The sequence below is a fragment of the Suricata suricatta genome, chromosome 1, assembly GCF_006229205.1.
Source record: "Suricata suricatta isolate VVHF042 chromosome 1, meerkat_22Aug2017_6uvM2_HiC, whole genome shotgun sequence".
NCBI lineage: Eukaryota > Metazoa > Chordata > Mammalia > Carnivora > Herpestidae > Suricata > Suricata suricatta.
The window spans coordinates 90294371-90316684 of NC_043700.1; the positions used below are offsets into that span (position 1 = coordinate 90294371).

General features: G+C 35.4%; 2 protein-coding genes across 13 annotated transcripts in view; one reads left to right on the forward strand and one right to left on the reverse strand.

Moving 5' to 3' along the window:
• The window catches only part of C1H4orf33 (chromosome 1 C4orf33 homolog), a 31454-nt gene extending 25948 nt beyond the window's left edge, over positions 1-5506 (reverse strand). For 4 of the 12 annotated variants that reach the window (XM_029940938.1, XM_029940921.1, XM_029940947.1 and 1 more), the window contains exon 1: positions 5432-5490. In XM_029940938.1, coding sequence (XP_029796798.1) covers positions 5432-5452 — 21 coding nt within the window. In that variant the 5' untranslated portion in view covers positions 5453-5490. Of the gene's footprint in view, positions 1-2049; positions 2499-4413 lie in introns of those variants that run through there. The other 8 variants (XM_029940981.1, XM_029940994.1, XM_029940987.1 and 5 more) reach the window with 8 other exon arrangements.
• Positions 5507-6108: 602 nt separating this feature from the next.
• Positions 6109-22314, forward strand: part of SCLT1 (sodium channel and clathrin linker 1) — a 203976-nt gene continuing 187770 nt past the window's right edge. The window contains exons 1-2 of the mRNA XM_029941012.1: positions 6109-6194; positions 16239-16306. Coding sequence (XP_029796872.1) covers positions 6164-6194; positions 16239-16306 — 99 coding nt within the window. The 5' untranslated portion in view covers positions 6109-6163. The remainder of the gene's footprint in view (positions 6195-16238; positions 16307-22314) is intronic.

The following is a 22314-nucleotide window of genomic DNA, read 5'->3' on the forward strand; positions in this document are numbered from 1 at the left end:
CAACAAGAGCCAAAGTATGGAAAGAGCTCAAACGTCCATCGACAGATGAATAAAGATGTAGTGTGTATATATATGTATATATATACACACATATATATAATGCGTGTGTGTGTGTATAATGCAGTGCTACTCAGCAATCAAAAAGAATGAAATCTTGCCATTTGCAACTAGGTGGATGGAACTATTATGCTATGTGAAATTAATCAGAGAAAGACATCTATCATATGACTTCACTCATATGAAGACTTTAAGATACAAAACAGATGAACATAAGGGAAGGGAAGCAAAAATAATATAGAAACAGGGGGACAAAACATAAGAGACTTAATGGAGAACAAATAGAGGGTTACTGGAGGAGTTGTGGGAGGGGGGATGGTCCTAATAGGTAAGAAGCATTAAGGAATTTATTCCTGAAATCATTGTTGCACTATATGCTAACTAACTTGGATGTAAATTAAAAAAATAAATTAAAAAATATAAGTAAATAAAAGTAGATCCATTTAATGTTAAAAAAAGATACTTTACTTTCAGTGTGTATTGAATGTGTCACTTTGTTGAGTTTTTCTTCACTTATTAAAATAATCCTATGGCTTTTCTCCTTTAATTTGTTCATATTGCTAGTATATCGATTTTCAAATGCTGAAAAAAATGTCCAACCTCACTTATGATAGAAATGCAAACTTAAAAAACAGTAAATTATTATTTCCATGGATTGAAAAGTTTGATAACATGCTATGATGATAAGGACACTGAGAAATAATCACATAGTGCTGTGGGGCATAACTGGCATAGCCTCAGTGAAGAGCAATCCCTCAGTATCTATCAAAACAAAAAATGAAAATATCCTTTGACTCAATAATTCTCGTTCTATGAGTTATTATACCTGCACATATACAAAATGACTTAAATATAAAGATATTCATTGCAACATTGTTCACGATAACATCAAATTAATATCATAATTTAAATACCCATCAGTAGGGGACTGGTAAAGAAATTAAAATATTATTATGGAATGAAATACTTCTTAGCTGTTAAAAGTGAGGCAGCTCCACATATATGTAAAATCTATTAAGTGAAAAAAAGCAACATATAAAAAGTATGAATTTGTTTCATTAAAAAGAAGGCAATTTGCGTATATGCTTGTGAATGCGTACACTATCTCAAAAAGCATATACAAGAAACCAGTAATGACAGTGGTTACCTTTTTAGAGGGAATTAACTGCCTGAGACAAGAGAGGAAGGGAAGTTTACTTGCAACCACTTTCACTTTTTTTAAACTACCTGAATTTTGTACTATGACAGACACCCATTACAGTTAAAAAATAAATGTATCATTTGAACATAACATTTAAAGTCCATTTTATAGCTGGATCTCTCAATGAGTATGATGACCACCTCTTCTCCACAGATGCTTCTCTATCTCTCCATTAGCTCATTTCTAAAAAGTCAGAATGAATACTGGAAATATTATTGAAGGAACATATTCATTCAAGGTGATCCTCAGCCTATGATGAAATTTCAATGTTCGCTATTTAAAGTTTCTTAAAAGAATGTTAATTTGTGTTTTTCCACATTTTAACCTCTATCTTCAAATTACTCTTTCATCAAAAAAGTCACAATGGTTAAATTATTTTTATGCTTTATCTGTACTACAGAAAGGTCTTTAAAAGGAAATGAAGGGATAGGAGACAGAAGCCTAAAACGTAAATGCCTGGAAGATGGAGAACATTCTGCAAAGGTTAAGTTATAGAAAAGGTGTTTTCTCAGCAGAATGTTTTACAAGGAAAATTTCTAAATCCGTCTTTTCATGAAATTTTCTGTAGTTCCCCACAAAAATTATTTTTCAGTTTGCATTCTGCTTCCACGTGCACCCCTGACCATTTATAAGAGAAACGGAGAAATAAGAAAGTCAGCCCGAAAGTGGGAGTAAACTGTGCCAGCAGAAGCAGCTGAAAAATAAATTACCAAAGAAAAAGTAAACAAGACTGGGCGAAGGTGCCAGTAAATGACAGAGGGAAAAACGCACAACAAGGAAAGAACACAGACCAGTTAGCTCCTTGAGCCACACGCAGCCTGATCCTCTCAGTGGGGCTCACCCGAAGAAAGCTCAACCTTAGCGCCCTGCTGCCTGCGCGTCCTGGGGGTGGGAGTTGGGAGACTCTCCGAGATGCCGGATTTTTGCAGGGAAAAAAATGTTGAAAGACCAGTGAACATCTGAACTTTTAATCATTCCACCTTAGTTTGAGCAGTCTAGAAGGAGAACAAAGGGTAAGTCAGCAATATAAATACTGTGCAACAATCCGAAAACGGATTCTAAATCATTCAGATTACAATAGCATAAGGGCTCCTGGGTGGCTCAGTCAGTTAAGTGCCAACTTTGGCTCAAGTCATCATCTCACCGTTCATAGATCCGAGCTCCACATCTAGCACAGAGCCTGCTTTGGATCCTTTTGTCCCTCCCTCTCTCCCTCTCCCTCCCAAAAATAAACATTAAAAAAAATTACAATAGAACACATAGAGCAATAATTCACTTTATGTAACTAAAGACTAACTGGTCATATAAGCAAAAACTGGAAATTAATCATATTACACTCATTATAAATAATATAACCCTAAATGTAAATTATATTACACTACTGGGAAGCATATACATAGTGGTCAATGATTGTGACATTGGAACCAGACTGCCCAGGTTCAAATTCCAATTCACACACCTTTGCAACTGTGATCATCAGCAAGCTACCGTAAAAAGGATTTTAAAATAGGACCTAGCTTCAAAGGTTTTTGTGAGTGGATTTCTATATATCCACATACATGTATGTATTTAGTATAGTACCTAGCATGTATGTAGTAAATATAAGACATTAGCTGTAATTAATATTAAAGTATATAGGTTTGTTTAAGAAAATATTTTTCTGTTGAACTCATTAAAATTACATCTTTCTTGAGTGGCTTTCCTTTAAAAAACTAGACTATGAGACAGGAGACTCTAGTTGACCCTTGAGATCATAAAATATAGTTAAGTGTTTTAAAGATATACATCATCATTCTGGTTGGTTCAGTCTTAACTATCCTAGCACTTATCAATCTATTTTCCTTCATTTAGTGAATCTTTCACCCAAAACAGTGTGAACTAATTATCTCTATACAGAATTAGATGCAAATTCATAATATAATCATGTATAAACTTTTAAACTTCTCAAGGAAATGTAATAATTTACAGAAGTACAATACTTCCAAATAATAGAATCACTCTGTATTTTGGTTGTCTATAGGATCTGTGGGTTTAATTCAGCAGGGAGTCACTGCACCTGAACTTCATAGCTATTCTGAGAATACTGTGCATATGCTACATATTTAAGTCAAGTTACCACCATTTTCTCCTGCTCTGCAAGAGAAGACAAAAATTGCAGAAAATTGCAGTTTCACATGGTTCAGCCTAAACTTATTTTGCTTATAACATACTTTTAAAAACTTCTTTGGGGGAAAACAGCTTTTGTATTTGTTTTACCACAACTATTATTTTCGTTTTATAGAAATCACTTTGGGTGAGAGAGGGAAATAAGGAGTTATTGTTCGATAGGCATACAGTTTGAGTCAGGAAAGATGAAAGAATTCTAGAGATCTGCTGTACAACAACGTGCGTATAGTTAACACTACTATACTGTACGCTTAAAAAATTGAGAGATTTCATATCATTTTTTATTGCAGAAATTATAATAATAAAGATAAGCATAAAAAGAGAGCTCCCAATTTCCAGGCCATGCTTCTCTTGGCTGGTTAAAATAAACGTAATTATTAACAGCTTCTTAAAAATCAGGGTTTTTTTTTTTTTTATGGCATTTAATTATATCAGAGAATGTTTCATACAGGTTTTACCCTAGCTTAACATATGTACTTTGTCTTATGATGCTTTACATATAGTACTTGGGTGCTCAATGTCAATTTATTAAATAAGTTAATATTAGAAAATTTATCAATTTTCAAGGGTATTCTTAATTGAGGAAATAGATCTAGGGCTAAAGAATGGTTAAATATATACGAAGTACTTTTTTCTCTCACTTCTCATTTTAAATTAAATCCTTCTTCACATATTTATTGAACCCAAAACTACAGTTTGTATTGAACTTGACCATATAAGCCAAATAGTTCAAGTACAGAGATAAAAATTCCAACTTTAGATATTTAATTAATGCAATGCAAAGACCATTCATTATTTATAACCAGAAGGTCCTCTTTGCCAACACTAATATATATTATCAACTTCTAGTGTAAATGTAGGATTAAGTTTGTAACTATTTGATGGCAAATTAAACCACAATATGACAAAATACAGGTTAAAATGTAGAACTTAAAAACAAGTCCTAGGGCAGTTAGTGAAAAGCTCATGAAGAAAAGTCATACACGGACCTTCAAAAGAGTTGAAACTTGCCCACTCAATCTCTTTCAAGAAGTTTTTGGGTTAACTTCATGGCTACCAAAACCAGATCAAGTTCAATGTTCACTGATACAAGGCTAAACATTTTTTATGGTTATTAGATATACCTCCATATTTAACAGCCATCCTTTACAGGAAGGGACCACCTCATAGTCTTAATAGTGAGTATGGAGAAAGCTTCACAATTTCAAATACCTAACTGGACACAGTCGGACAAATTTTTCAAATTTATTAATACATTCTACTAACATTATTAGATTTATATAACATTATGAGTACAAGACAACAAAACTTAAACTGTTAAAGCCAAATGGAGCTAATCTTGACATATCTAGTAAAACTACTTCAATAAAACCATATTTGGTAGAACCACTAACCCATTAAAAAGCACTAAAACTAGTGACTAGCTTCAAGTGGCTAGTTTTGGCTACCTTTGAGTGGCTAGCAAATTTTTATTGCTATTGTTGAAATTTCCTTATCAGGCTTATATCCAGACAAAATAAATTTTTAATACTGGTAATTGTAATTTATCCCGAAATGCAAAATTTTCTCTAATTTCTTCTTGCAACACAATGTAACCTTTTTCTTCTTTTTGAGGAAGCAAAGTTAATCTCTAAAGAAATAACTGCTGAATTTGCAGGATCTTTGGAATACTTGTAACTACATGTCTTACTGACACACAGTTAAATATTTAAAGAGGTGTCTCCGTTCTCTAAAGACCCAGAGGGGCAGCATTGTACTTAGCTTCTGTGAATCACCACGTTCATACTCAAAAATCCTCCAGGTCAGCCTTGGTGTCGGACTCTGAAGCTGCCAGCATGGGTTCCGCCTCCTGCTGCAGAAACTAACTGACTTTCCACCCACTCCTTTTGGCCAGAACCTTCTCCTAGTCCAGAAGTGCTACGTATCAAGATTCTGGTAACATTTAAAATGTGCATTTGATGCCCTACCTACATTTACATCTTGGGAGTTTTCTTTACAAACACTCACGCAAACACTATGCTCCACCATAGAACACTGAACCCAGCTAGTTTGCTCGCTGGCTGCCTTGCTCTTGGCTTAATCCGCTGGTATCCGGGTTATCGAAGCTCCGCCTATAGTTTGACAAAATAGCCAATAGCGTGTACGTACTCCAGAAGCGCGGTGGCGTAATAGTTGACGTTCACGTAATGACGCAGAAGGCGTTACCGTCTCCAAGGAGCGGTCCGGGGCACCGGTTTCAAAGTCGCAGGGCGGGCCGGTGGACTTCATCTCTTGGCCCCAGGTTTCCCAGCGGTCCTGGAGTCAATGCCCCCACGCCAAACGCTCCTTCAAGGATGCTGCCACCTAGCCTCCTGCCGGTTTCTTTTGCTCTCTCTTAAGTGGCCCGACACGACCCCGAGTGACCTGCGGGACGTCTGTATCCACCCGCGTCTCCTTTTTACCCGGCCGGGATTCGAGTGACCGTGGAACAAAATTCACTTGGCGGGTCCCAGCAAATCTAAAGTCTGAAGTCTGTCGCTTGGGTGAGGGGCTCGGCTGGGACTCTGGGAAAGAAGGCGCGGCGGGGCTGTTGACGCCGCGTGAGTAGGCTGCTGATTACACTGCTGAGTGCCTGACAACCTCCGGAGCGTTGCTTTAGTTTTGTTTTCCCGGACCGCGAGTTCTCTGGGGCTTTTTGTTGTTTTTTTTTTTTTTAAGAAAGTGAAGGTGGTGAAAGCTCCAAACTGAAATTATATCGAAATGGCCACAGAAATCGACTTTCTGAGTCAAAGTAAGCTCCCTATGCCTTTATTGAAAATTCTTACATGTTTAATTAATGTCGTCATCGCTGACCAACTGACATTTTTCGAATGCCTGCTCGGTGCATGGAAATTTGTAAGTTAGCTTTACATAAAGCTTGGTGGTATGTATGAGTATGTGTATGGACTTCAGCTAAACCGTTTGGTAAATCCTTGTAGTTCCTTTAGCTTATATGGGAGTGTACTAGACACTAAACATGGTTGTTATGCTTCTCGCATAACTGGAAAATTAGAGGGCTGATGGCCAGGAAGTTTCCAAGTTTGCCATTAGAATCTAGAGGCACAGTTCTGGCCATGTGTAAATAGATTTTTATTGCACTACTCCTGTTTCAGTCTGTGTCAGTCTCTGTACAGACATAGCTGCTGCAGCAAGGATGAGGAAAGGAAGACAGTTCTACCTTCCAAGAATTTAATTTGAGAAAAGAAATACATAATTCCATAAATACACTGAAGTGGCAGCAAGCACTCTTTTGCCTCAGAGGCCCTATAGGGTTGTTGAAATGATTACATGAGTATTAAATATGTAAAGGATTTAGAATACTACTATCTGACACACAGTGCTAAATAAGACTGACTTACAGGAATATTATTAGCTGTGGTCAAGAAGGTGCTATTTGGGAAGGTACTAATATGAATTCACTAGATAAAGAACTGTGTGGTTATCCCAGAGAAAATAGCATTGCAGCTTTGAGGGAATTAGGAATATGTTTTGTTAAAGACTTGCAACAAGGTTGGCTCGTACGGAATGTGGTTTATATAGGCAAGTGGCAAGAAGGGAAGAATGGGGCTGGATGGTGAAGGGCCCTGTCTTATGTGTATTGAGTTTGGACCATAGCACGGATTATTGGAACCAGGGAGAGGAATTCTCTTGAAAGTAACACGATCAAATTGTGATTTGGAAAGCCTGGTGTGGCTGCTATGAGGAACATGCGTTTTATCAGAGTGCAAGTTAGGTGACTATTGTTAGCATTCACTAAGCAGTGAACCAAGGCAGTACAGTGAGATTGGAGATTAGGGAATTTGAGAGAAAGAAGTGGAGGGCAACTGAGATTTTTGTGTTAAGGAGCAGGGAAGGTAGGGGGGAAAAAAGTAATAAGTTCCATTTTGAAAGTTTGAAACCAGTGGTTAAAAACTCGACCTCTAGGGACGCCTGGGTGACTCGGTTGGGCGACCTACTTTGGCTCGGGTCACGATCTCGTACTCAGTGAGTTCGAGCCCTGTGTCGGCTCTCTGCTGACAACCTCAGAGCCTGGAACATGCTTTGGATTCTGAGACTCCTCCTTTCTCTGCCCTTCCCCGACTCACACTCTGTCTCTCAAAAATAAATATTTAAAAAAAACCACTTCAAACTCTAGATTAAATCTGCCTAGGTTTATTTCGTGGCTTTTTCTTTTTTCAGATCTTTGACCTTTGCAAATTCCTTAGCTTCTCTGTGCCTCAGTTTTCTCATTTTTAAAATGGGTATAATAGCACAGTAATCCTTATGGGATTGTAAGGAGTAAATGAGACAATGTAAATAAAGCACTTAGCATGATTTCTAGTCCATATTAAGTGCACTACATATATTACCTAAAAATTATTAATGCCTTATAATGATACCATAACATTATTTCTCAAGTTTGAAGTGGGAGTATATGCCACCCCTAAGGAAGACTAGCTGGCCAGCCTCTGAGTGGTGTGGGATAAGAACTGGGTGATAAGTAGTTGGGTTGGGGTGGAGAGGGTACCTGAGTTAGTCAGAAACAATGAGTTTTAGAGGAATAAGCCAGCCATTTTTTCCTTTTAACTGGACCTCATGTGCCAGTTACAGCTGGGTGAGTTACCCAGTTGGACAAAACCTGGACACCACCTGAGGTAAATATAGATGGCTTGGCCTTCTCCCACCTACTCTGACCTTCTCTGCATTAACTTCTATTGGTCTTGATTGTCTCTTCATTTGTTCTATTTGGATTTGTTAGCCTAGCTCAAAACAGTTTGATTTGGCGTTTCTCAACTGGCAGCCCCTGTGGTAAAGCATTAGCTTTACAATTAACTACAGGCAAACCTAACCATGCTCCTAATAAACTAACATTTTTGTAGTTCACCATTCTTCACCTCCATCTGAGAAGGGAAATCTGATAGTCCTTAGGGACCTGTTCAAAGAGATGCTTGTTTGTCAAGCTAAGGAATGAAAAAATCATTCTCATAGTAGGGATTTGGGAGGTGGAGATTACTTATTTTTTCTTTTCATTCTCTTAAGTGTTTTTCACAGCAGAAGTTTTAAATTTTGACGAAATTCTCAAATTGTTCTTTTCTGGATGTCATATCTAGGAAGTCTGTTTAATCAAGGCTGCAAACATATTCTTTTATCTTTTCTTCTAGAAATTTTGTGATTTTAGATTTATGATCCATTTGACTTAAATTTTATAAGGTACAAGATAGGGGTCAAAGTTCACTTTTTTGCATATGGATGCAATTGAAAAGACTGTCCCTTCTTCATTGAATTATCTTTACACCATTGCTAAAAATCAGTTGCTTTTATTTGTGTTGATCTGTTTCTGGACTCTATTCTGTTCCATTCATTTATCTGTTTGAGTACCGGTAAGCCAGTGTTTTGATTATTGCAGCTTTTTAGGAAGTCATAAAATCAGATGTTAAGTTTTCAGATTTGCTCTTTTTCAGTTATTTTGGCTATCCTAGGCAGTTTGTACTTCATATGAATTTTAGAATCAGCTTGTCAATTTCTTCAAAAAAAAGATGCTGAGATTTTGAGAGGCATTGCATTGAATCTATTCATCAATATATGTAGAAATTATATCTAATAGTATTGAATTCTCTTACCAATGAAAAGGTATATTCTCTCCATTGATGTATCTATTCTTTTATTTCTCTCAGCAGTATTTTGTAGTGTTTACTATATAGGTTTTGCATATCTTTTCAGGCTTATTCCAATGTGTTATGTTTCTGATACTATTGTAAATGGTATTCTTTTACTTTCAATTTCTGATTTATCATTACTAATGTACAGAAATACACCTATTTTTTTAATATTGTATCTTGCAACGTTTTTAAATCCACTTGTTCTAGTAGGTTTCCTTAGAGTTCATCAGATATTCTGTATAGACAATCTTTTCATCTGTCAGTACAGTTTTACTTTTTCCTTTCCAGTTTGGATGCCTTTCATTTTATTTTCTTGCTTTATTGTGTTGGCTAGAACTTCTAGTATATAGTGTTGAACACAGTGGTTGGAGTGGACATCCTTGTCTTTTTTCCTGATCTTATGATACAAGCATCTGTCTTTTAGAATTATGTATAATACTAATTAGATTTTTCATAGATGTTTTGAAAGAGTTGAGTATATTCCTTTCTATTCCTAGTTTTCTGAGTATTATTTTTATGTTTATTTACTTTTGTGAGAGAGAGAGACACAGAGAGAGACAGAAAGAGAGAGAGAGAGAGAGAGAGAGAGAGAGAGAGAGAAAGAGAGAAAGAGAATGAGTAGGGGAGGGACAGAGAGGGAGGGGGAACAGAGGATCCAAAGCAAGCTCTGCACTGACATCAGAGAGCCAGATGTGGGGCCCATACCCATGAACCATGGGATCATGACTTAAGCTGAAGTGGGATGCTCAGTTCACTCACCCAGGTGCCCCATATGAGAGTTTTTAATCAGAATGGATGTTAATTTTTTTCTAATGCTTTCTCTGCATTTATGAAGAGGATCAGATTTTTGTTTCACTTTCAGCTTAATAGGGTAACTTAACACTGATTAATTTTCAAATTTTAAGCCTCTTTTACCTTTCTTTAAGGGATAAATTCCTTTTGATCATGTATTATCCTTTTTGTATGTTGTTAGATTTGATTTTCTAAAAGTTTATTTACATTTTAATTTTCTGTGTTCATAAGACCTTTTTTTCTTCCTTTTAATGTCTTTGTCTGGTTTTGGTGTTAGGTGATGCTTGCCTCAAGAATTATTTATAAAATATTTTGTTCTTTTTAATTTTCTGGAAAAATTTACATAGAATTGACATTATTTCTTCCTTAAATGCTTGGTAGAATTTACCAGTAAAGCCAGCTGTACCTACAGTTTTCTTTGTGGAAAGATTTCAAACTATAAATTTATTTTCTTTAATAGATAAAGAGCTACTCAGTAGTCTGTGTAGTATTGTATATAGAGACGCTCCACAGATTTCATATATCCAGAGTTCTCTCTCTGTGTAACTTTCTCTCTCATACTTTGTCTTGCCAATTGTATGTTCACTTGGTCTCCACTAGTTCTCAGCTGCATTTCTTTAACTCAGAGAGTCTGCTGACTTATCCCTTCATTTTCCCTCTTTATGCCATGGCCTGGAAAGTCTCTTAGGTCATTGAGCTAGAGCAATAATTGGGCTCACCTCATTTGTTTTGCATATCTCATCATCATTGTCTAGTGTCTTGCAAACCATAATTTCATTTATTTGCTTGCTTTTGTTTCTGTTGAGTGGGAGGGTGATCCTTCTTACTTCATCTTGGACATGAGTAGAAGTCTTATTCAATTTGCCCTACTTTTGAAATCTTAAACACAAGTTTCTTACTTCCACTGTAACTGTTCTTTGACTTAATCAAGACTTCCATTCTTTGAAATCTTAGTTTTCTTCTATTTCCTTAACTCTTTCCCAGCTTGTTTTTTTTATTACTTTCTTATACAGCCTCTTATACAGCCTATAAAGATTGCCCATTAGTTCATGTGTTCTCTTGTCAATAATTGTAATATGATTATACTCCTGCTTTTCTGAGTAGTACATATCAGTAATACCTAATCTCTAGATCAGTTTTTTAGTTTGCCTTAACAGTTCTCACACCCAGCTGTTCAGTAACCACAGATAAAAAAACCTCAACTCTTTGGATAAGTGCTATTATAAACTCATGGTTAACTCATAACTAAAAAGTGACAGGGCTGGGATTTGAACATAGACTGTCTTGATTCAGTGTCCGTATTCTTAACTTCTACCCAACAAAGAGCCTTGCAAGAAAAAAAAATATATATTTAAACCTGTTTTACATATGCACATGGAAACTAAAATCCTAAATAAAAAATAAATCTAGCAATGACTGTGTGTAAATACATACATACATGTGTATATACCCATATAGTTGTCTTCATATTGGGTTCATCCCACCAATACATAGTTAGCATTAAAAAATTATGAATACAATAAAGAAGAGTTAGGTAAATGGAGAAACCATTAACATCATATTATGGATTAGAATACCTAGTATAATAAATATGTCAGTTCTTCTACAGATTAATGATTAGATTTGATGCATTCTGAAACTTAGTTTTGACATCGTGTTTCTAAAATCTAGTGAAGAGCTAAGAATAGCCAAGGGAGTTTTAAAGAACATCAAGGTGGGAAATTTTATTTTCCAACTATTAAAACTTCTTATAAATAGCTAATTATTAAATCAATAGTAGATTGTCAGGTTGATAAATCATAGATCAGTGGAATAAACTAGCACAGAAAAAGACATATACATGAACACTTGTTATCAGAAAAAGAGCAAACAATACAAATCAGTGGGAAAAGGATAGACTATTTAGCAAATGGTGCTAGGATAATTGGCTATCCAAATAGGAAATAAAAAATAATAAAGATACCTTTTTCACATATATAGAAAAATCATCTACAGGTTGATTGAAGAAGTAAATTCTCTTTAAACTTTCAGAAAACGTTAAAAAGCCTGTCTTTATGATCTCAGGATAGGGAAAGATTTCTTCAGCAGATATAAACATTTTTGACTGGAAGAAAAAACATACTATTAGAGTATATTAGGGATAAAAGCTTGGATATCATAAAAGACATCACCAATAAGTAACTCGCCTAGCTAAAGAATGGAAGAATGTATTTGCAGTAAATATGACTGAGAATTGATTAGCCCATCCAAAATTTAGAAAGATCTTTCACAAACAAAAATAAATTCATACTAGTAGAAAAATGGTTAAAGACCAGGCCATTTACCAAAAATTAAATTTGAAGAACTACTAAAAAAATGAAATATGACGGTCTTCTCAGTAATCCAGAAAATGCAAATTAAACAACAGTGTGATAAGTATGTATTGAATGAGTGAAGGAAATAGTAGATTTAAGTTATAATAAAATTTTCTCCAGATTAAAGTCAATCTCTGGGGGGGGTAGAATGTGGTTTTTGTTGGAATTGCTATATCCATGACCATAACTTCAGCCTCCTTTTAAGACTCACAGGGAAGAAGAGTCATAGGCAGAAATGAGATCCTATATGGTGGTAAAATTGTAGTTTTGTATGTCAAGTAGCTATCTTAGAAGTTCTCTGGGTAACAATAAAACATGTGGATAATTTCTTTTAAATTCAATAAAAAGTTAAAAACCATTTACAGTATCAGTACTCCATGATTACTTGTTTATCAGAATCCCATATGTTTGTCATATTTTTCCACGAAATTTTGTGTACTTTCAAGGAAGAAACTACTTTTTGAAGTTCCCAACATAGAATGTATAGTATATACTATTATTATACATTTAAAATTTTTAAATGTCTTGTATATACATTTTTAAAACAATGTAGTTTGAATTCCATATGTATGTATATGTGCTTATGCATAAGAAAACAAATATAAAGCTGAGTGAATGTTACAAAGTTCAAAACTCCTATAACTGCAACTCAGGTCAAGAAATAGAACATTTCCGGGGCACCTGGATGGCTCAGTCAGTTGAGTGTCCAACTTCAGCTCGGGTCATGGTCTCCGTGTCAGTGAGTTCGAGCCCCACTTCCAGCACTGTGATGACAGCTCAGAGCCTGGAGTCTACTTCAGATTCTGTGTCTCCCTCTCTCTGCCCCTACCCTCTTCATGTTCTGTATTTCTCTGTCTCTCAAAAATGACTAACATTAAAAAAAAACAAAACATTGCCAGGACCTCAGAAGCCCCCTTGTAATTTCTCCCTTCTCCTCAAAGGTAATTGAAGATAATATCTTTAATTTGCCTATAGATTTGCCTATGTTTGAGTTTTATATAAATGAATCATAAGCCATGTATTCATTTTGGCTTCTTTAACATTAATTATGTCTTTGAGATTTACCCATATTCTTGAATGTAAATGTAACTTGTTAATTTTCATTGCTATAAAATATTCCAGTTTTAAATCTATCACATTTATCGGTTTTTTTTCTTTGATGGATAATTGCAGTTTGTTTGGAGGCCGTTGAGAATAATGCTGTTATCAACATTTTTTGCCATGGTCCTTGGTGCTCAAGTGCACACAGTTTGGTTATGTATATTCTTAGGAATTACGTATGTGTTTGATTTTTAAGTTATACCAAATTACTAATTTACATCCCCACCAGTAATGTATGAGTGTTTTAATTAGTTTACATTGCCACCAACAGTTTTCTAATTTTAGCTCTTTATTATAATTTTAATTTGTATTTTCCTGATAACTAATGAGGTTGAACAGCTTTCTGTGTTTATTGGTCCCTTGGGTAACCTTTATGTGAAGTGCCCACTTAATGTCTTATTACCACTTTTCTATAGGGTTGTCTGCCTTTTAGTTAATAGCTATTGTATATTCTAGATGCAAGACTTTTGTCTCATACATGTGTTGGTACTATCTTCTCCATGTTTGTATCTTGTATTTTTACCCACTTAAAAGTCTCTTTTTATTGAATAAAACTTCTTAATTTTAATGTGGTTCAGTCTATCAGTTTTTTCGTTTAAGGGTAGTGCTTTTTGTGTTCTGATTTAAAAAATTTTTCCCTACCCTGAGATTTTAAGATATTCTCTTTGTTCTTGTCTAGAATTTGTTTTGATATTCATAGATCATCATTTCACCTAGAATTGGTTTTTATGTATAATGTTTTGTTTTGTATGAGGATATCCAGTTAACCTAGAACCAATTTTAAAAAGATTACTCTTTCCCCCTCATTGTAATTCAGGTGTTCTGTATGACATGAATATATTTTTGCATTGCTTGTTCTCTTCTGTTGGTCAATTTTATTATTTATTATTATTATTATTATTTATCATGAGAGGGAGAGAGAAAGAGAGAGTGAAAGTGAATGAGCAGGGAAAGAGAGAGAATTCTAAGCACGCCCTACACTGCCAGCACAGGGCCTGACGTGGGACTTGAACTCATGAACCTTGAGATCATGACCTGAGCTAAAATTGAGTTGGACACTGAATCAACTGAGCCACTCAAGTGCCTCTGTTTAAATTTTTTAGATTTATTCCTAGATTTTTTTTTGTATAGTATTGTAAATGACATCTTTTATTGTCTAACTTTGTTGTCAATATATAGAAATATTAACATTTTATATTGACCTTGTATCCAACAACCATGCTAAAGGTCATTATTCTCTTTTTTAACGTTTATTTATTTTTTTGAGAGAGAGAGAGAGAGAGAGAGAGAGCGCGCATGAGCGAGCATGAGCATGCATGCAAGCAGGGGAGAGTCAGAGAGTGGGAGAGAGAATCCCAAGCACTGCCAGTACAGAGCCTGATGCAGGGCTTGATCCCACCACCGTGAGATCGTGACTTGAACCAAAATCAAGAGTCAGTTGCTTAACCGACTGAGCCACCCAGGCACTCCTAATGGTCATTATTTTAGGAATTTACCAATGTGTTCTCCTGGATCCATCTATACCAACACACTCCTAACTATGGATAATGGCAGGTGTTTGGTTTTTTTTCCCCCTTTTCTGTTTTTATACCTTTTATTTTTTACTTGCCTTAAGGATTGCATAAACTTAAACCTCCAGTAGAGTGTGACTGAATATCAAGAGAATTTGTCATTTTGTCATTACCGGTTTCCTAGGGAAAGTTTTCAACATTCTCATTCTTAAGTATAATGTTTACTGTGTGTTTATATAGGAATCTGTTAGTGTATTAAGGAAATTAATTTCTGTTCTTACATTCCTGAGACTTTATCATGAATTTGTCTTAATTTCATTAGATGTTTTTACTATAAATTTTGAGATGATTGTATATGTTGATCTTTTTTGTGTGTTTTCAATTTCTTTGGCGTGGGCTTATCTTTATTATTTCCTTCACTTGACGCACTTTGGGTTACTTTGCTTTTCTTTTGACTTCCTGGGATAGACTCATAGTTCTTTGACTTAAGCCATTTTTTTCTAGTACGTGCACCTAAACCTATAGATTTCATTTTGAGCATGTTTTGAGTTACTATATTTTCACTGTCAGTTCAAAATACATTCAAATTTGTTTTGTAATTCCTCCTGTGACCCATGGGTTATTAAGTAATTTCTGAATGTATTAAAAATTTCCCTTTATGTTTTAATTTTTAATTCTAGCTTAATTGTGCTATTGTCAGTTACATGCTCTCTTTGGCTTCAGCCTTTTTGAAAGTTGAGAGGTACTCTATTGCCAGTAAATTATGTTTTAAATGGCCCATGTGATCTTGAAAGAATCGGTTTTGTACATTTTTACTGTGTTCTATTGTATATTTTCTTGATGTGAACAAAAATATTAATCACCTTGTGCTTATTGAGAGCACTTTTATTCCAGTCCTTCATTTCTCTTATCTCTTGCTCACTCCTGTTTAATTCAGAATCTTTGTCCTGCTGTTTCTTCTCCATGTGAAGGTTTGTCCTGGAACAGAATTTCAACCTGTTTTCACTATTAGAAAAATGAAGACTAGAGTTTATCTTTTCAGCTCGTTTCACTTTTAGTAGCAGGAATAAAAAAAAAAAGTGGAGAGTATTTTTTTTTTTTTTTTACTTTGCTAACCTGAAGAGTAAGCCAGGAGAGACTGAGAATTAAAATTTATGAAATCAGGAGAATTAGTTCTTTGCAGCTATTTTTTTTCCCATTGGCAATAGTTGGTTGGGTCACATTTTGTATAGAAGGGCCTTTTCTTAAATTCCAAAAACATGTGCTGAAATTGATGATTCACTTTGAGAAGCAGTGGAGGCTAGCAGTTTTGCATTGGATATCTCAGATAATAACTACCTTAGTTGTAGTTTTTAAATATTGAACATTAGCCAATAAACTATTTTTTCCTTTGTTTCAGATCAACAGCTAAATGAAGATCTTGGAGAACATCAAATGGAAAAATTTTCCAAATATTCATTGGTACAGGTATGTAAATTAGTTAAGGTCTAATGATCTAGTTTCCAATTTGGTTGTAAATGTATTTACATAAATAAATTCTATTGAAGATAATTCTCATGTGCAGTTGTCTACAGCACTTTGAAATTTGTCTTATAACTGTGATTGTTGTAAGGAGGAAAGCTTGTTTTTGCTTAATGAATATAAATTCTTTAACCATAGAAACTGACTTTATTTTTTGGAGTAAGACCTTACATATTATGTATAATATTAAAATGTCTGAGTTCAAAAATGAGAATTCATTGACATTTTGAAACATCCTAAAGTCATTCTCAAGGTACATTTAGTAGTAAGCTTTAACTTGGAATTCTCATAAATTATGGCAAGCAAAATCAAAACACTAAACAATTTATGGCATTGTTTTTAGTATTTCGTTCCATGGGAACATGTTCTTATTTAAATATTAAAAAAAATTTTTTTAGCAAGAAGGCATAATTTTAGTGCATTCTGCGTTACACAATATTAAAAGAAAAACAGTAGCTCCGATCTTAGTGATAGCCCCCTAGTGAATTAATAAATGTTTTGCTTTTAACATAAATGAATCTTATAATTAAAATATATTGTTTTGGGGGCGCCTGGGTGGCCCATTCAGTTAACTACCTGACTTCAGCTTAGGTCATGATGCCACTGCTCGTGGGTTCGAGCCCTGCATCGGGCTCTGTGCTGACAGCTCACAACCTGGAGCTTGCTTCAGATTCTGTCTCCCTCTCTTTCTCTGTCCCTCTCCCACTTGCATGCTATCTCTCTCTCAAAAATGAATAAATGTTAAAAAAGAAATTTTTTAATTAAATAAAATATATTGTTTTTAAGATACTAAAAAGGAAGTCATGTTTAAGAAATTAAAAAAGAATCGTTTATCAGGTTGACTTGCGTATACTTATCTTTATGAATATTACTTTTAGTGTATTGTCAACATTTAGCCTACTGCTCTGTGTTTTTATTTACAAAGACCAGACTCAGTCGGGAGAGTCTTAAAACTATCCAACTACTAATGTTAATAACTGTATTCTGTTTTTTTTTTATAGTTTATTGTCAAGTTATTGTCAACTTTAAACTGATAGGTGGGAGGTTAATGAGAGCTTGAATTATTATTTTGTAGAATACCATCCATCTCCAGTTATCAGTCTTAACATGTTAATTGATTTGATTTTTATAAAAATTTCTGGGAAATTTGAGAAATAATATATGTAGCTTTGAACCACTTAGTTATCACAAGAAGATTTTAGGGAACTTTTTTTAAGGGGGTCTGGATTTGTCTTTTGAAATTAATAAAATGTGGTTGATTTTATAAAGCCCAAATTAAGTGTAATTGTGAACTAAGTTCATTTTATGCCTGAATCAGAACAGATAATACAAAAAAATATTCATACAATATTAAGGTGAAGATATATTAACATGGTGATTGACAGTATCAGATTTCATTTGGTAAAACAGTATTGGGTTAAAACCAAAGAGGACAGATAATTTTTTTTTAATTCTCACAGTTAGAAATACACTTGCTTTATTTTTTTCTTTTATACTTTATTGTGAAGCTGGTTTCCATATAACACACGGTGCTCATCCCTGTGTGCCCTCCTTCATGCCCATCATCCCCCTTCCCCTCTCCCCCACCCCCATAAGCCCTCAGTTTGATCTCAGTATTCAAGAGTCTTTCATTGTTTGCCTCCCTCCCACTCCCCAATTATTTTCCCCCTTCCTCTCCTTCATGGTCCTCTGTTAAGTTTCTCCTGTTCCACTTAGAAGTGAAAACAAATGGTATCTGTCCCTCTCTGCCTGACTTATTTCACTTATCATAACACCCTCCAGTTCCATCCACATTGCTACAAATGGCCAGATTTCATTCTTTCTCATTGCCATATAGTATTTCATTATATATATAAACCATATCTTCTTGACCCATCCATCAGTTGATGGACATTTAGACTCTTTCCATGATTTGGCTATTGTTGAAAGTGCAGCTCTAAACATTGGGGTACATGTATCCCTATGCATCAGCACTCCTGTATCTCTTGGTAAATTCCTAGCAGTGCTATTGCTGGGTCATAAGGGAGTTCTGTTGATAGTTTTTTGAGGAACCTCCACACTGTTTTCCAGAGCGGCTGTACCAGTTTATATTCCCACCAACAGTGTAGGAGGGTGCCCGTTCCTCCACATCCTCACCAGCATCTATAGTCTCCTAATTTGCTCATTTTAGCACTCTGACCTGTGTGAGGTGGTATCTCAGTGTGGTTTTGATTTGTATTTCCCTGATGATGAGTGATGCTGAACATTGTTTCATGTGCCTGTTGGCCATCTGGATGTCCTCTTTGGAGAAGTGTCTGTTCATGTCTTCTGTGCATTTCATCACTGGATTATTCGTTTTTCAGGTGTGGAGTTGGTGAGTTCCTTATAGATTTTGGCTATTAGCTCTTATCTGATATGTCATTTCCAGCTATCTTTTCCCGTCCCATCAGTTGCCTATTAGTTTTGTTGATTGTTTCCTTTCCTTGCAGAAGCTTTTTATCTTGATGACGTCCCAATAGTTCATTTTTGCTCTTGATTCCCTTGCCTTTGGGGATGTGTCGAGTAAGAAATTGCTGTGGTTGAGGTCAAGGTTGTTTCCTGCTTTCTCCTCTAGGGTTTTGATGGTTTTCTGTCTCATATTAAGGTCCTTCATCCATTTTGAGTTTATTTTTGTGAATGGTGTAAGAAAGTGATCTAGTTTCATGCTTTTGCATGTTGCTGTTCAGTTCTTCCAGCACCACATGTTAAAGAGGCTGTCTTTATTCCATTGGATACTCTTTTCTGCTTTATCAAAGGTTAGTTGGCCATACATTTGTGGGTCCAGTTCTGGGTTCTCTATTCTATTCCATTGGTCCATGGTCGGCTTTTTACCAATACCATACTTCTTGATGATGACAGCTTTGTGATAGAGGCTAAAGTTTGGGATTGTGATGCCTCCCGTTTTGGCTTTCTTCTTCAGTATAACTTTGGCTATTCGGGGTCTTTTGTGGTTCCATATGAATTTTATGATAGTTTGTTCTAGCTTTGAAAAGAATGCTGGTGTAGTTTTGATTGGTATTGCATTGAATGTGTAGATTGCTTTGGGTAGTAATGACATTTTCACAATGTTTATTCTTCTGATTCATGAACAGGGAATGTTTTTCCATTTCTTGGTGTCTTCTTCAATCTCTTTCATAAGTTTTCTATAGTTTTCATCATGTAGTTCTTTTACATTCTTGGTTAGGTTGATGCCTAGGTATTTTATGGTTTTTCATGCAATCGTGAATGGGATCAGTTTCTTGATTTCTCTTTCCGCTGCTTCATTATTGGTGTGTAGGAATGCAACTGATTTCTGTACACTGATTTTGTACCCCGCAACTTTACTGAATTCATTAATCAGTTCTAGAAGGCTTCTGGTGGAGTTGGTCAGGTTTTCCGTGTAGAGTATCATGTCATCTGCGAAAAGTGAAAGTTTGACTTCTTTGCCAATTCTGATGGCTTTTATTTCCTTTTGTTGTCTGATTTCTGATTAGGACTTCCAGCACTGTGTTAAACAACAGTGTTGAGAGTGGACATCCTTGTCATGTTCCTGATCTCAGAGGGAAAGCTCTCAGTTTTTCCCCATTGAGGATGATATTAGCTGTGGGCTTTTCATAAATGGCTTTTATGATGTTTAAGAAAGTTTCTTCTGTCTTGACTTTTTCAAGAGTTTTTATGAAGAATGGATGTTGTATTTTGTCAAATGCTTTTTTTTGCATCTATAAACAGGATCATATGGGTTTTATCTCTTTTTTTGTTAATATGATATGTCACATTGATGGATTTGCGAATATTGAACCAGCCCTGTAATCGAGGAATGAATCCCAATTGATCCTGGTGGATAATTCTTTTTATATGCTGTTGAATTCTATTTGCTAGATTCTTTTTTTTTTTTAAATGTTTGTTTCTGATTGAGACAGAGATACAGTGCACGAGTAGGGGAGGGTCAGAGAGAGAGGGAGACACAGAATTTGAAGCAGGCTCCAGGCTTTGAGCTGTCAGCAGAGCCCAACGCGGGGCTTGAACCCATGAACTGTGAGATCATGACCTAAGCTGATGTTGGATGCTTAACCACCTACGCCAATCAGGCACCCCATCAATTTGCTAATATCTTGTTGAGGATTTTTCCATGTGTATTCATCAAGGATATTGGCGTGTAGTTCTCTTTATTGGCTGGGTCTTTGTCACCAGACCAAGTGATGCGGGCTTCCTAGATTGAGTCCAGAAGTTTTCCTTCTTTTTCTGTTTTTTAGAATAGCTTGAGAAGAATGGGTATTAACTTTGACTTAAATATCTTGTAGAATTCCCCAGGGAAGCCATCTGGCCCAGGGCTCTTATTTGTTAGGAGATTTTTTTAAATGTTTTTTTATTTATTTTTGAGAGGGAAGACAGTATGAGCAGGGGAGGGTCAGAGAGAGGCTAGATGCAGAATCTGAAGAAAGGCTCCAGGCTCTGAGCTGTCAGCACAGAGCCTGACGCGGGGCTCAAACCCACGAACCGTGAGATCATGACCTGAGCTGAAGTCGGCCGCTCAACCGACTGAGCCATCCAGGTGCCCCAGGAGATTTTTGATAACTGATTCAATTTCTTCACTAGTTCTGGGTCTGTTCAGATTTGTGTCTCCTCCCATTTGAATTTTGGTAGTGTGTAGTTTGGTAGTGGTAGTTTAAGAATTTGTCCATTTCTTCTAGGTTGTCCAGTACATTGGCATATAATTTTTCATAGTATTCCTTGATAATTGCTTGTATTTCTGAGGGATTGGTTGTAATAGATCCATTTTCATTTGTGATTTTGTCTATTTGGGTGCTCTCTCTTTTTTTTTTTTTTTTTTTTTTTTTTTTTTTTTTTTTTTTTTTTTTTTTTTTTTTTTTTTTTTTTTTTTGGAGAAGCCTGGCTAGAGGTTTTATCAGTTTTGTTTATTTTTTCAAAAAGCCAACTCTTGGTTTCTTTAATATGTTCAACTGTTTTTTTGGAGTCTATATAGTTTTTCTTCCCTGATCTTTATTTTCTCTTCTGCTGAGTTTGGGGTGCTCTTGCTGCTCCCCTTCTAGTTCCTTTAGGTGCTCTGTTAGATTTTGAATTTGCGCTTTTTCTAATTTCTTGAAATAGGATGAATTCCAATGTACTTTCATCTTATGACTGCCTTTGCTGCATCCCAAAGACATTGGATTGTTGTACTTTCATTTTCATTTCTTTTCATGTATTTTTAAAAACTTTTTCTCTAATTGCCTGATTGGCTCATACGTTCTTTAGTAGGGTGTTCTTTAACCTCCATGTTTTTGGAAGTTTTCCAGACGTTTTCCTGTGATTGATTTCAAGTTTCATAGCATTGTGATCTGAAAGTGTGCTTGGTATGATCTTAATTCTTTCATATTTATGGAGGGCTGCTTTATGACCCAGTATATGATCTATCTTGGAGAATGTGCCAGGCACACTCAAGAACAAAGTGAATTCCATAGCCTCAGGATGTAGAGTTCTAAATATATCTGTCAAATCCATCTGTTCCAATGTTTCTTTCAGGTCCATTGTTTCTTTAGTGATTTTCTGTCTGATTGATCTATCCATTGCTATAAGTGGGGTATTAAAGTCCCCTGCAATTAGCACATTCTTATCAATAAGACTGTTTCTGTTTGTGATTAATTTTTTATGTATTTGGGATCATCTGAATTTGATGCATAGACGTTTATAATTGATAACTCTTCCTGATGGATCGACCCTGTAATTATAATACGATGTTCTTTTTCATCTTGTTACTGCTGTTACTTAACATCCAGTTTGTCCGATATAAGTATGGCTATTCCAGCTTTCTTTTGACTTCCATTAGCATGATAGATATTTCTCCATCCCTTTACTTTCAATCTGAATGTGTCCTCAGGTCTAAAATGAGTGTCTTGTAGACAGCAAATAAATGGATTTTTTATTTATCCATTCTGATATCCTGTGTCTTTTGAGTGGAG